The 13,381-nt window shown below is 53.3% G+C and overlaps 1 protein-coding gene across 2 annotated transcripts in view; it reads left to right on the forward strand.

The window, feature by feature from the left end:
• The window catches only part of ALOX5 (arachidonate 5-lipoxygenase), a 54,852-nt gene extending 41,857 nt beyond the window's left edge, over nucleotides 1-12,995 (forward strand). Inside the window, exons 8-14 of one of the 2 annotated variants that reach the window (XM_070492979.1) lie at nucleotides 6,833-7,036; nucleotides 7,777-7,863; nucleotides 9,472-9,650; nucleotides 9,961-10,082; nucleotides 10,455-10,555; nucleotides 10,928-11,098; nucleotides 12,264-12,995. In XM_070492979.1, the coding sequence (XP_070349080.1) occupies nucleotides 6,833-7,036; nucleotides 7,777-7,863; nucleotides 9,472-9,650; nucleotides 9,961-10,082; nucleotides 10,455-10,555; nucleotides 10,928-11,098; nucleotides 12,264-12,443 (1,044 nt within the window). In that variant the 3' untranslated portion in view covers nucleotides 12,444-12,995. The remainder of the gene's footprint in view (nucleotides 1-6,832; nucleotides 7,037-7,776; nucleotides 7,864-9,471; nucleotides 9,651-9,960; nucleotides 10,083-10,454; nucleotides 10,556-10,927; nucleotides 11,099-12,263) is intronic. The other variant, XM_070492983.1, reaches the window with a different exon arrangement.
• Nucleotides 12,996-13,381: the final 386 nt, after the last annotated feature.

A 13,381-nucleotide genomic window follows, 5' to 3' on the forward strand; every position in this document is an offset into this window, starting at 1 on the left:
ATAGGTAGCCAGTAGGGCCTGCCTACGTTGGAAGGTTGTGGCAACAATCACGTGACTAAAGGCAAGTCCTAGTCTGAAACCCTGATGGCCCAAATGTTTCAGAATCCAGGATTTTAAGGATTTTGGCAGTGCGTCTACTTCATTACGTGACACCTCTCTCCCTGGCCCGGGTCTGGGGCAACATGATATTTTACAATCAGACATGTTCACTGCAGAAATACTAACATTTCTGACTGTAAAATACACACTGCTAATATCCTTAAGGAAACTGAGGCACAGGTGCACACAGACAACGGCAGAGCTGGGATTCACACCAGGCCGTCTGGCTCCAGAGTTTGTACCCTCCCGACCCCATTCCCACACCCATCTCCCAGTCTGTGGGGCTTGTCTCCCCCAGAGGAGTCCCAGCGTGTTATCAGAGAGAAGCCCTATGCTGTGCTTAAGACACTGGAGCACAAGGTAAAGGGATGGGTGATGTTAGGGAAGTAAACAGAGCTAGGAGACCCAAGGAGAGGGGCCCTTTACCACCGGCATGTGCCTCTGAAGCAGCCTGTCCCCCGGGACCTCTTGAAGTGGCCTAGAGTCAGGGCCTGGCTGAAGTCCCGGCTCTGCCACCTGCTAGCAGTCCGTGGGACCTCAGACAAGTCACAGCATGTTCCTGAATCTCTTCCCTCTCCTGCAAATGGAAGCTTTGCAAACTGTAAAGAACCATGCAAATGAAAGCCAGAGGATAATAAATCCAAAATCTTGTCTGAGAAAATAAATAACCCCCCTATGAGGCTGCTGAAAGAAAGAGCAAAAATATACAAGATTAGGAATAAGAAAGAAAAGATAATCACACATTTAAAAAATAATAATAATAATGTGTAGGCTGGCCCACTGGTGTAGTGGTTAAGTTCAGTGTGCTCCCCTTTGGTGGCCCGGGTTCGCGGGTTCCCAGATACAGACCTACACTACTCATCAAGCCATGCTGTGGAGGCATCCCACATACAAAATAGAGGAGGATTGACAATGGATGTTAGCTCACAGCCAATCTTCCTCACCAAAAAAAAAAAAAAAAAAAAAGAATGTGGCAACAATCTGAAAAGCTAGTGGAAATGGATAAAAACCTAGCAAAATATAAATTATAAGAAGAAGTTATATAAAAAAGGTCAATTTTCACACCAGCAATTGGAAAGCTGAGAGGCCAATATGATGAACAGCTGAGTTTTAGCCAACCTCTAGACAGCAGACATTTCCAGAGCTCTGTAAGGTCTGTCGGCCCCTGAATTCATTCTGTGAAGCCGGCATAGCCTTAGTACCAAAACCCAATACAGGTGGGCTCTAAGAGAAAGCCGAAGACCAAACAAGTTACAAATGTAGATTTTAAAAGAAATCTAAGAATGACATTAGCAAAGTGCATGCAGCAGTGTAATAAGTGACTAACATGTTGTCACCAAGTGGGCTTTATTCCAGATGTTTCAATATCAAGAAAACTATCAGCATAATTCATTAGGAAAAAAATCCTCTGATTATATCAATCGACACTGAAAGGGAATTTAGTAGGCACAATTAATAAAAATTAAAATAGTAATAGAAACAGTAAACTTATGTATGATGAGGACAGGAAATATCATTCAAAAATGGCAACTCTAAAGCCATTTCTGTTTAAGTCATAAACAAGAATGCTGCTATCATGATCGTTATTCAGTGTTGTCCTGGAGGTCCTTGCACGTGTGATAAATAAGAAAATAAAATAATCAATAAACATGTAAAAAAGCAGAGGAGACTCTCTTGTGGTAATGATTTGAGGGTGGACCTAAAAAACCTAAGAGATTCTAATTTTTTTAAAAGCTACAAGAATTAATAAGTACGTTTAGCAGAGTGTCAATAAATATACTCCTCAAAAACACCAATAGCTTTCCTCCATGCTAACAGTAACATACAATACTCATATAAAGAAAAACTATAAAATTATTTTAAAGAATGTCAAATGAAATAAGAAGTGCTTTGATATTGAATAAGAAAACTTTGTATCATAAAAATGTCAGTTCTACCAACTTTTATCATACAAACTTAATGGATTTCCAATTAAAATTTCAGTCAGGTTTTCTCTCTTTTTTGAGGAGGGGGAGAATAGGAGGGTGAGAAAACTGAATAAAAGAATTTAAAGATTCATATCAAAAAAGAAATGTTCAAGGATAGCTAACATTTTTTGAAAAAGAGCAAACAGAGGAGTTTCTTTGCCAGATATCAAGGAATACCATAAGGTCACTGTTGAAAGTGGATGCTACACATGAAAACAGACAGCATATAGATAAAGAGTCCAGAAATAGGCCCCATACATAAGAATTCAATGTATGACAATGGTGGTTATTTGACTCAGTGAAAAGCGATGGAATTGCAGTGGGGCCATCGTGACTGCCTTTGCACAAGGAAAAAGTTAAATTGGACACGTATACTATTTACAAAAGTTTCAGATGAAGTGAAGATTAAAATGTAAAAAAGTAAAAGAAAATTTAATAAAAAATGTATAACATGGGTGCTAAGGAAACTTTTTAAAGAAGAAACAGGAAATCAAGAAGTTATAAAGGAAAATATAGGCATATTTGATGGTGTCATGTTTTAAAAATTGAATGGTAAAATAGGCCAGAAACAAAGCCAAAAGGCAAATGATAGATTGGGGAAAATAACTGTGACATAGTGACAGATAAAAGATGAATATGTATAATATACACATAGCTCCTTCAGATTGATAAGGCAAAGACAAATACCCCAACAGAAAAATGGGCAGAGAATGTGGATAGACAGTTGATACAAGAGGGATGGTAATCATCAGTAGATGGAAAAATTCTCCACCTCACTAGTAGTTAAGAAAATGCAAATTAAAGTGACAACGACATATTGCTTCTGACCCATCAGCCAGGGAAAAGAAAAGTGGTAACACCCAGCCTCCAGCAAGAACGGCGCCCCCACGCGCCAGCCTGAGTTGTCGCAGCCGGGGACGCGCACACTCTCTCCTAACAAGCGGAGTGCGCAGTTAGTACCTGGGCCCCTGGGCCTGCCCTGAGCAGGTCCACAGCACCTGCTTGCTGCACCAGGTGTGCCTCTGGAGGTTCTGGATTGCAGAGTGGGTGGTCAGAGGCTCCTGGGGGCGGGGCTGGTGTGGCCAGTGTGATAGGAAGGACACTGGGGGGCTCCTGGCCACCACTGTTTACCGTTTAAGTGTTCTGACAACCAGTCCCGCTGAACTGGTGCGTCCCAGCGGAAGGAGCGCAGCAGTGGGGCGCCCTCTACCCACGTCGCACGGCCGCATCTCTGCGGCTCCGCGGGCTCCCAGCGCCGAGGCAGTAGAGATGAGAGAGCAGATCCGCAAGGATGCGCGTGCGAGGATGACTGTGCAGAGGAGTTTGCGGGGCAGAAAGCAAACTTGAAGTCAGTGTGAAGGCAGGAGAGGACTGACTGAGTGAAACCTGTCGTGCCCAGACCGTGAAAGGTGATGCTGCCTTTAAAACGGATGAGCTAGGGGCGGCCCCGTGGCTGAGTGGTTAAGTTCCCGCGCTTGCTTCTGCGACCCAGGGTTTTGCCGGTTCGGATCCTGGACGCGGACACAGCAGTGCTCATCGAGCCATGCTGAGGTGGCATCCCACACAGCAGAGCCAGAAGGACCTACGACCAGAATATACCACTATGTACTGGGGGGCTTTGGGGAGAAGAAGAAGAAAAACAAAAAAGAAAATTGGCAACAGATGTTAGCTCAGAGCCAATTTTTAAAAAAATTTAAAAAAAACAAAAAACGGATGGATTAGGTCTGTCCCAGCTGACCTGGAGGGCTGACCTGGAGGCCTTTCCACGAGGAGTTAGCAAAGCAGAAAGCAAGATCCAGGGGAAAGATTATATGATCACCTCCATGTCAACTGAATTCAAGGACCTGACTAGGTACTCGTGTGGGCATGGGGAGGCGCAGAAGGACATAGGTCACTGGGTTGGGAACACTGGGATGGACTGGTTGGGACACAAGTGAGCAAAAGAAAGAGTTCATTATAATAGTGTTCAGTTTATGGAAAGTCAAACAGATAAAGATGCACATGTGCAAAGAAGCTGGATTATGAAGTGATGCTTTCTTTCTTACGATCTTCTGTAATGACTGGAATTTTTACAATAAGTACATCTTATTTTCTAATCAGAAACAGAAAGCTACTTCCTTACCCAAAAAACAAGAACACCAAGCCATTCAGGGCACATTCTGGTGTCCATGGCGTCACTAAGGGCCTGGACAAGAGTGGGGAGGATGTTTAGGATGGGTAGGAGGGGAGCCCCAAATTGGAGTGGCCTGTGTAGGAGTTCAAGGTGGAGAGCAAGTGAGGGTCTGGACTAGGCAGTGAGAGTGGAGAGAAAGACCCCAAGGTACTGCCGGGGAATGGGCAGAGCCCTGGGCCCCATCCCAGCTTAGCTCTACCCACTGTGTGACTTGAGAGAGCTGCCTGACCACTCTGAGCCTTGGTTTCCCCCCATGTAACATGGGAATGGCAGGAATCTGCCTTGCGGGGTGATGGTGAGAAATAAATGAGATAGTACAAGCAGAGCCCCCAGCACGCAGCAGAGCATGTTCCAGAGGGCGGCCGCACCCCACGTACTCTGGGAGGCACAAAATGGGGGGCCAGGCAGTTAGTGCACATGAGTGAAGCTCCAGGGAGATGGGGAGACGCAGAGCAGTGGGAGGGGTAGGGTATGGGGAGGGGCGGGGATGGTGGGAGGGGTGGGACAGTGGCAGGGCGGGGCAGTGGGGAGCCTGAGAGCTGGGACTAGAGAGAAGGAGCATGTTTCTATGAGAATATGGGTGCAGAATTCACAGACCTAATTTTTCAGGAAAACCTAGTAATCCAAATTTTTATGTGAAATTGTCTGATATTTTAAGGTTCACAACTAATTGCATTAATAAGCAAATAAACAAGAATACCGTAAAGGTCAAACTCGGCTCTCCCCTCGTCCCCACACTGGTCGACCCTGGGTGAGCAGTGCAGCTGGCCTCTGGAGCAGCTCTGTCTGGTGCTGGAGCCACTGGCCCCTCGGGGCTCTAGAACACTTGGGCTGTGGTTAGTCCGAACTAAGGTGTGCTGGAAGTGCAAAATACACATCTGCTTTCGAAGACTTATAAAGAGAAACAAAAGAACATAACATATCTCTTTAATAATTTTATATTATGTTCATGTTGAAATATTTTGGATATATGGGGTAAAATAAAATTATGTATTAACATAAAATTCACCTGTTTCTTTTTACTTCCATGCTGTGGCTACCTGAAAATTTAAAATTCCATATATGGCTTGCGTTATATTTCTACCGGGCAGCACCATTTTCGAGGGAGAGACAGGGAAATGACCTTCTAGAACACTCAGCATGACCTTGAGGAGCCCACTCAGTCTGGCCCTCCTCACAGCTCTCGTGTCCTTGGTCACTGGGCTCCAGCCGCACTGGCCTCAGCCAGAGCCAAGAGTCTGGCCCGGCGCCCACCCTCTGGCCGTTCCTGCAGCCCAGTGCTGCTCCTCCAGTCTTCTCAGTTCATTCTCATCCCGAATGTTCACCCTCCAAGGCTCTATGTCCTCTGAAAGATGGGGTGATCACAGCACCCACCTTGCAGGCTTACCGGCCATCACGCTGTCAGGTCCTGAAGCTGTGCCGGGTGCCATGAATGCTGTTGTCATGGGCAGAGGGAGAGACCAGGGGCCTAGTGGGTGGGGAAGGTCAACGTCAGGATTCATTGTCAGTGGCAGATTACGGAGTTTGGGGGCTTTATTTTCTGGCATTAGCAGATGACTGAGTGTGTGTTTTTGTGTGTGTGTGTATGTGTGAGGAAGATTGGCCCTGAGCTAACGTCTGTTGTCATTCTTCTTCTTCTTTTATTTTTCTTGCTTGAGGAAGATTGTCGCTGAACTAACATCGGTGCCAGTCTTCCTCTGTTTTGTACGTGGGATGCTGCCACAGCATGGCTTGATGAGCAGTGCCTAGGTCCACACTCGGGATCCAAACCCAAGAAGCCCAGGCCACCAAAACGGAGCATGGGAACTTAACCACTATGCCCCTGGGCCAGCGCGCCCCCCCCCCGACCCCCTGCTGAGTGTTTTTAAAGAGGGATTGACGCGGCATGATTTGCATTTTAGAAAAGATTGTCCACTGTCGAGTTGAAACTGGAAAGAGGAAGACAAGCCCCGCCTCTACTGAGGCGGCACCTGGCTGCAGGTCTGGGCCAAGGGACAGTGACCTGGGACACAGCATCCTGAGGGCCCTAGAGCCCTGGGAACTGGAGGAGCAAATGGAGAGCAAGAAGGGAAGTCAGGAGCACCAAGGCCAAGCCTGGAGAACAGCAGCATTTAAGGGAAGAGCAGAGGAAGGGAAAGTGCAGGAGACCAACAGCAGGGGTCTGAGAAGTGGGGGGGCACCAGCAGGGAGGGAGGGGGCACACAAGGCAGGAGAGAAGAGGGGGCGGGGCTGGGAGACCACAGCAACAGCCCTGCACACCTAAGCGTGCTCACTCCATGCTGGTCCCTTCATGCCCTCTATTCACTTCCTATAATAACTCTGTGACGTGACTAAATATTGTCCCTTATTACAGATGGTGACCTCAGAGCTCAGAGAGGCTAAGTTGTCCAGGGTCCCACAGGTAGTAGTGGTGTAGCTGGGATGAGAAGTATAAACCCTGGGCCTTCTGCCTCCCCCATGATCCTCTCATGATTCCTGAGTGACTGTTGAAGAAGTTTGGATTCTTCTGGAATTTCCTGAGAGGCCAGGCTCTCCTATAGCTATAGTCTGGAAAGAAATATTGCCATGTGTTTTCTTTCTCCAATGTATTCAGCTCAACCAGGTCCCAGGAGAGGAGAATCCCATTTTTCTCCCTTCGGATGCAAAGTATGACTGGCTTCTGGCCAAAATCTGGGTGCGCTCCAGTGACTTCCACGTCCACCAGACCATCACCCACCTTCTGTGCACACACCTGGTGTCTGAAGTTTTTGGCATCGCCATGTACCGCCAGCTGCCTGCCGTGCACCCCATTTTCAAGGTTAGCAAGCTGCTGCCCCACCTGGTTGGGGAGGGCAGCCAGACATGGGGAGGGGGACAGAAGGAAGGGAGGAGGGGCACTGACATCCTCACAGGAGGACTGCGGCTGAGCAGAGAGGACCCCTGGAGAGATGCTCAGGGGACTGTCATGACCCCGAGGATGAAAGCAGCTTGGAGCCTGCTGGTTCCTGAGGACACAGGGCCTGGGCCTGACACAGACCCTGGTGGCTGGGGGGCAGAGTTTGAAGAGGCAGATAAGTTCAGCGTGACCCTTGATTGATCGCAGGTGGCAGCCCCCACTGTCACGGCCCTTCTCTCTTCCCGAATCCCACAGGCACTGACTGCTGGAGTGACTGCAGGCTAAAAAATACCTCTGTGTGCCTCAGTTTCCTCATCTGTGAAACAGGGCTCAAACAGTACCCCTGTCTCATAGGATTATTGTCAAGATTAAAGTAGTTATAAATTCAGACAGGTTAAAACAGACCCTGGTCAAGCTCTAGACAAGCAGGGACTGTATCATTTTTATCATTATTGCTAAGCCTCGAGCTGCTCCCCAGGCCTCCAGCAACTACGCAGCAGCCGTGGAGGTCAGCATGCAACCGTCGCTTCCTCCCTGAGCCCCAGCATCGCCCCTCCACAGCGGGCCAGGATGGGGGGTGCTGAGGGTCCCTGGAGTACCTGAGGAGGGGCAGCGCTGGTCAGGAGGCGTTCTCTGAGATCCTCTCCTGCTCCTCCACTCAGCTCCTGGTGGCACATGTGCGGTTCACCATCGCCATCAACACCAAGGCCCGCGAGCAGCTCATCTGCGAGTACGGCCTGTTTGACAAGGTGGGTGTCCCCGCCCCCTGCGTGCCGGGAAGAGCCCAGCCTGGCGGGCACCCACTTCTCAGAGCCTCGGTGACTTCCCCGCCACCCCTGAGCTGAGGTCCAAGTTTCCTCTCAGGAGACCAGGCCCCTGGCGTCACAGGGGCGGAGGCCTGGGAAGGGTGGGACGCTGGAGGCGCTCCCTGTGAAGGCTCCCCAGGTCCTCTGGCCAGTGTCCTGCCCCTTCCACGCAGCCCCCAGGCGAGCTCTCCTCTTCCCAGCTCTGCCTGCTGCTCCCCAACATTTCTTCCTCCTCCCTGTCGACTCCCTGTCACCTCCCCCCACACTGTCCTCAGGCGTGTGGGTATTTACCCTATCTCCTGGCACCCACTCCTCGCCTCCTACACACTAGGGCCCTGCATCTCCTCTCCTGCTCTGCCGCCCATCACTCTGAGCACAGCCTCCCACCCTCTGCCCTTCCAGGCGCTCAGCACCCCCAACCCGCTCTCCCCCTCAGTGGGGCCTTTGGTCCCTCCCCACCCCTCACCTTCTCTCAGGCAGCACCCCACCCCGTTTTGACCCTCTGTAACCTTACCAAGCCTGGCCCCTCGTGGTAGCCCTCCCCGCGACCTTCCCCCCTTCCTCCCTCCCCTTAGTGAGCCGCCATATGATCACCAAGGTTGGGCCACTGTTTGCAAATGATAAACCCAACTCACACCAGCGGCAGCTGGACAGGAAATGTATTATCTCTTGCACCTGGACCTAATGGGGTGAGGGAGCCTCAGACGATGCCGCCAGGGTGCAAGCACGCCGGCTCCCATTTCTTTCTTTCTTTAAACTGTGTTGGCCCCATTCTCCCAGGCAGGCTCTGCAGACAGGCTTGTCCCCATGAGAGGGGGACAGAACCATTCACAGCGAGCTCCAGGCTCATGTTCCTCCTAGTGACCATCACCTCCCATCCAAATAGAAAACAGTAAGGAGCAACTCTGATTGGTCCTGCTTGGGTCCCAGCACCCCAGTCCTCCTCTGAAGATTCTGTGCCCCGACTGCCAGCCACAGTGTGTGCCCGTGCAGGCCTGCGAGCACGTGTGTGCGCCTGCCTCTCTGCAGCTGGGAGGAGGACCAGTGTCCCACCTTGAGCACCTCTCCAGCCCTCACCTAAGCACACAACAGGCCCTCAGCAGAGTTGAGTGGGTCCCGCGGGCTGGCAATCTGCCCTTCTCTTTAGCCGAAAGATGAGGTCACTGACAGAAGTGCTCGGACCCTGAGCAGCCTGTGCTCAGAACTAGAGCAGGTCCGAGGGCTGCCCCAGCCCAGGCCCCACGCTGCCAGGCATCCCCGCGGCCTTCCTGGGTTGGGAGCTCGCCCCTCCCTCCTGTGACTGCCCCAGTCCCTGCCCCTCCCTCTCCGCTTCAGCCCCTCGCATTAGATCCGGCAGCGGCTCCTCCCTGAAACCGCCTCACCTGGCTGCCTTGGCGTTCTATGAGTGAACGTCCCTCCTACCCCGCCTCACAGGACACTGGTTTGCCCCTCTGCATGCCTGGCACAGATTCTCATGGCGAGCTCTGGGGCTGTAAGGCTGGAGATGGGGATCCGGCCTCAGCTCACAGCGCCTCTCCCCTCCCACTCAAGGCCAACGCCACAGGGGGCGGTGGGCACGTGCAGATGGTGCAGAAGGCCATGCGGGACCTGACCTACCCCTCCCTGTGCTTCCCGGAGGCCATCAAGGCCCGGGGCATGGACAGCACAGAGGACATTCCCTACTACTTCTACCGGGACGACGGGCTCCTGGTGTGGGAGGCCATCAAGACGTGAGTGCGTGGGGGCTGTGGGACACGCTCTGCGCAGGAGCGGAGGGCCTGGCGGAGTGGGCGCGGGCATTGACGGACCAGGCCCGATGCCTAGATTGCTGACTCAGTGGGCCAGGGGCCTGGCTCCATTGTCAGGGCACTGATGGGGGAATGGGGGTGTGTGGGGGGAGGTATGTGTGCGACCTGAGTCTGGACATTAGAGAGTAAGTGACAGGGTCACCATGATGCCCTGCCCTGGGGCGCGGGGGCACAGCTCTGCAGGCCCCGGCTAGGTCACCCACTCCTAGCTGGGCCCCTCCTCCTGCGCCAGGTTCACGGCCGACGTGGTGAACATCTACTATGAGAGTGACCAGGTGGTGGTGGAGGACCAGGAGCTGCAGGACTTCGTGAAGGACGTTTATGTGTACGGCATGCGAGGCAAGAAGGCCTCAGGTAGGGCCGCCCTGGCTCTCCTCACGGCTCCTCTTCTGTTCTTCCCTGCACCTCCGACTTTCCTTGGACAGTGCTGGCCTGTGGCCTCCACTTTAGCACCCGATGCTGGAGCCAGAGCCCCCAAGGGACCCCTGCCTACCAGTACGCCTCACGGGGACATCTCAGAGGCTTTCTGTGGCCCTTAGGAGCCCGGGTCAGAAATATCTGGAACACTGGGCCAATCTGCTGTCCCCTCCCAATGTATCTTGCTGTTGCCTGGGCCCTCCAGCACTTGTGTGGGAACCCAGGGTCGGGGTAGGGGTGAGGTGGGTCTCCGCTGGTCAGGTGTCCCTCCCGGGATGGGGCCTCAGCCAGCCGGTGGCTCCACCCCAGGCTTCCCCAAGTCCCTCAAGAGCCGGGAGCAGCTGTGCGAGTACCTGACGGTGGTCATCTTCACGGCCTCGGCCCAGCACGCAGCGGTGAACTTTGGCCAGGTGGGCAAGGGCAGGGCGAGCCCCCCCAGGCCGGAAATTGCCCAGGTCCCCTTGACTGCTCCTGGTGGCCGGGCGGGGCGGCCTTCTTCCCAGTCTTCCCTGGGGAGGTTGGGGGGGGGGTACCTTGGCAGCCCCAGGGCCAGGAACCGGGTGTTCCCATGGGAATTCTGCCCACAAAGCTGAGGGCTTCGGCCACAGAGAGGGCCTGTGGAGGGACGGCCCAGGCCCTGCTGCGGCGGGAGAAGGGGGCAGGGGGAGGAGACACTGGTGGCCGGGCCGCTGCCCTCCAGTCGGGCAGGTGTGGGCTGGCCGGCTGCAGTGGGCAGCGGCTGGCTGAGGAGGGCCCACGTGCGTCCGTGGCTGCCCCCACAGTATGACTGGTGCTCCTGGATCCCCAATGCCCCCCCCACCATGCGGGCCCCGCCACCAACGGCCAAGGGCATAGTCACCATCGAGCAGATCGTGGACACACTGCCAGACCGCGGCCGCTCCTGCTGGCATCTGGGTGCAGTGTGGGCACTGAGCCAGTTCCAGGAGAATGAGGTGAGGTGGCGGAGAGGCTGTTCTGCCTCCTCTGGTGGGCAGGTTACCTGGGTTTAACCCATTTCTCAACCTCAGGGGTCTGTGATGCGGGGCTCAGGCTGGGCACCTGCCAGCCAGGCATCCTGACTTCCAAGGCTGGAGGGGCCCGGGAAGTCCTCAGGCCTGAGCCTGGCCAGAGCTCGGGGGGGTGGGGCAGGTGAGCACAGGGACTCTGCTCCACTGGGGACTTTCCCATCAGGGCACACCCAACACCCCCAGCCACTGACAAAGCTCTTTCACATGTGTTTCCCCGACACCCCAAAGGCAACAACTGAGAGTTTCCTGGGTCTCCTTCGAGACAGTGCATAACCGTACACCTTGTTTAACCTAATCCCGAAGCTGGGCATCCCTGTAGACACAGCCCCCTGGCTCAGTGCTGCACAGAATGACTGGACCAGTCCAACCAGCCCCAGAGCCCTGGCATTTTCATGGGTGTTGAAGTTGCCTTGGGGCCTTTGCTAATGCATTGGTCCCTCACTCACATCCTGTAAATGTGTCTCTGCCTGTGTGTTCAGTGGGGCCAGAGGACACATTTCTAGTAGAGGAATTGCTTGAAACTGAACTGCCCGCCACAAACTAAATGCCAAACCCCATCAATAGCATGTGATGTTTCTCCCACCCTTTCCAGCCTAGGAATGAAACTTGCCAATTCTAACAATTCAATTGTTTTTTAAAAGATATGTCCAGTTTTAATTTGCAGACACCAGTGTGAGTGTGTGAATGAGCACACCACCCCACTAGGGCCCGGCTGTGGCTGTCCTGGGCTGGAGAGAAGGCCAGCGCAGGCCCTGCGTCCCTGCGGCCTGAGGCCGGGGGGAAGGCAGGAGTGCTGTGTAGGACAGGGCGGAGCAGGGCTCCACAGCCACAGGCCCCCACAGCCAGGACCACCGCCAACCTCCCCATTCGCCTACACCATCACATGTCCTTTTAGCCACCCTACAGCTGTAGCAGGGCCATCATTTTTCCCTTTATCTGTGAGGCCTCAGCCCAGGAGCATTCTTGGGGTTCACTCAGCAGGCGGCAGAAGGTGGACATGGGAAGATGGGTACAGGCTCCCTCCCTCGCCTCCCAAGGGGCGGTGTGTGGGGATGGCTCAAGGCCCGTCTGTCGGTGTTTGGGCCCTCAGCTATACCTGGGCATGTACCCAGAGGAGCATTTCATCGAGAAGCCTGTAAAGGAGGCCATGGCCCGATTCCGCAAGAACCTTGACGCCATCGTCAGCGTGATCGCCGAGCGCAACAAGAACAAGAAGCTGCCGTATTACTACTTGTCCCCAGACCGGATTCCCAACAGTGTGGCTATCTGAGTGGTTGCCTGAGCCGGTCTCACTTTAGGACAGCCAGCTGCTCAAGGCTGGGCGTGGCGCCCAGACTCCAGCCTGCGCGGGCTGGCGGGATCCTGGGGTGGCCACGGGCAGGCCTCCTGGCAGCTCGCTCCTTAGGTCCCAGATTCCTGGGAATTCTGCCCTCAGGCCCCAGGCTGACTGGCTTCAAACCAAAGGCTGCCCCAGGTTGGGCCACGTTTTAGCTAAGCTTTGGTGCATTTTCCTGTTCGCTCCTCAGTCTTTGGTGAATCTCATTCTTGGAGCAAAGTGTGTAAACACCGCGGGGACCCCTCCTACACGGGGCAGGACTGGGTAGCTTCCTACCCTGTGCCCAGCTCAGCCTTCCGCACCAGGCAGCAACAGCCAATCAGGCTAACTGGTAGACGTTCATTCTTGTTGGAGACGTGGAAGGATTATTTTCTGTTCTATTTATGCTTCGTCCAATGTCTTGCATATAGTAGGTTCCCAAATAAATTTCTGTTACATGAATTAAGGATTGGTTGTCATAAAAATAAAGGAGTGCTTTTAAAAATAGGTCTCCTTCCACATGCTATGTTCCAGTTGCCCCAAACAACTCATGCCCCTCCCCTCGGCAAAAAAAGCCATAATCATTGTGATTCCATCTAGGCAAAAGGCGCCCCCAACCCCAGTCCGGATAGAAGGTGCTTTTCTCCTCTTCTTTGCCCTGAAAGCTCCGACTCTTCAGAACATATCCCAGTGTCATCGCCTCTGGGGAGGCATCCTTGGTTGCCCAGATAGAGTTCATCTCTCCCCCAAGGCTTTGTCCAGACCTCTGTTGTTGTCCTCTTATGTGGTCCTCCGAGCTCCTGGAGGACAAAGAAACTACCTTACTTGTTTCTGTGGCCTGGCGCTGGCCCAGAACTGGCATAAGGCACCAGCCTGTTGCTCCCTCATTTTCC

Source organism: Equus asinus, chromosome 2 (assembly GCF_041296235.1).
Source record: "Equus asinus isolate D_3611 breed Donkey chromosome 2, EquAss-T2T_v2, whole genome shotgun sequence".
In the NCBI taxonomy this organism is placed as follows: Eukaryota; Metazoa; Chordata; class Mammalia; order Perissodactyla; family Equidae; genus Equus; species Equus asinus.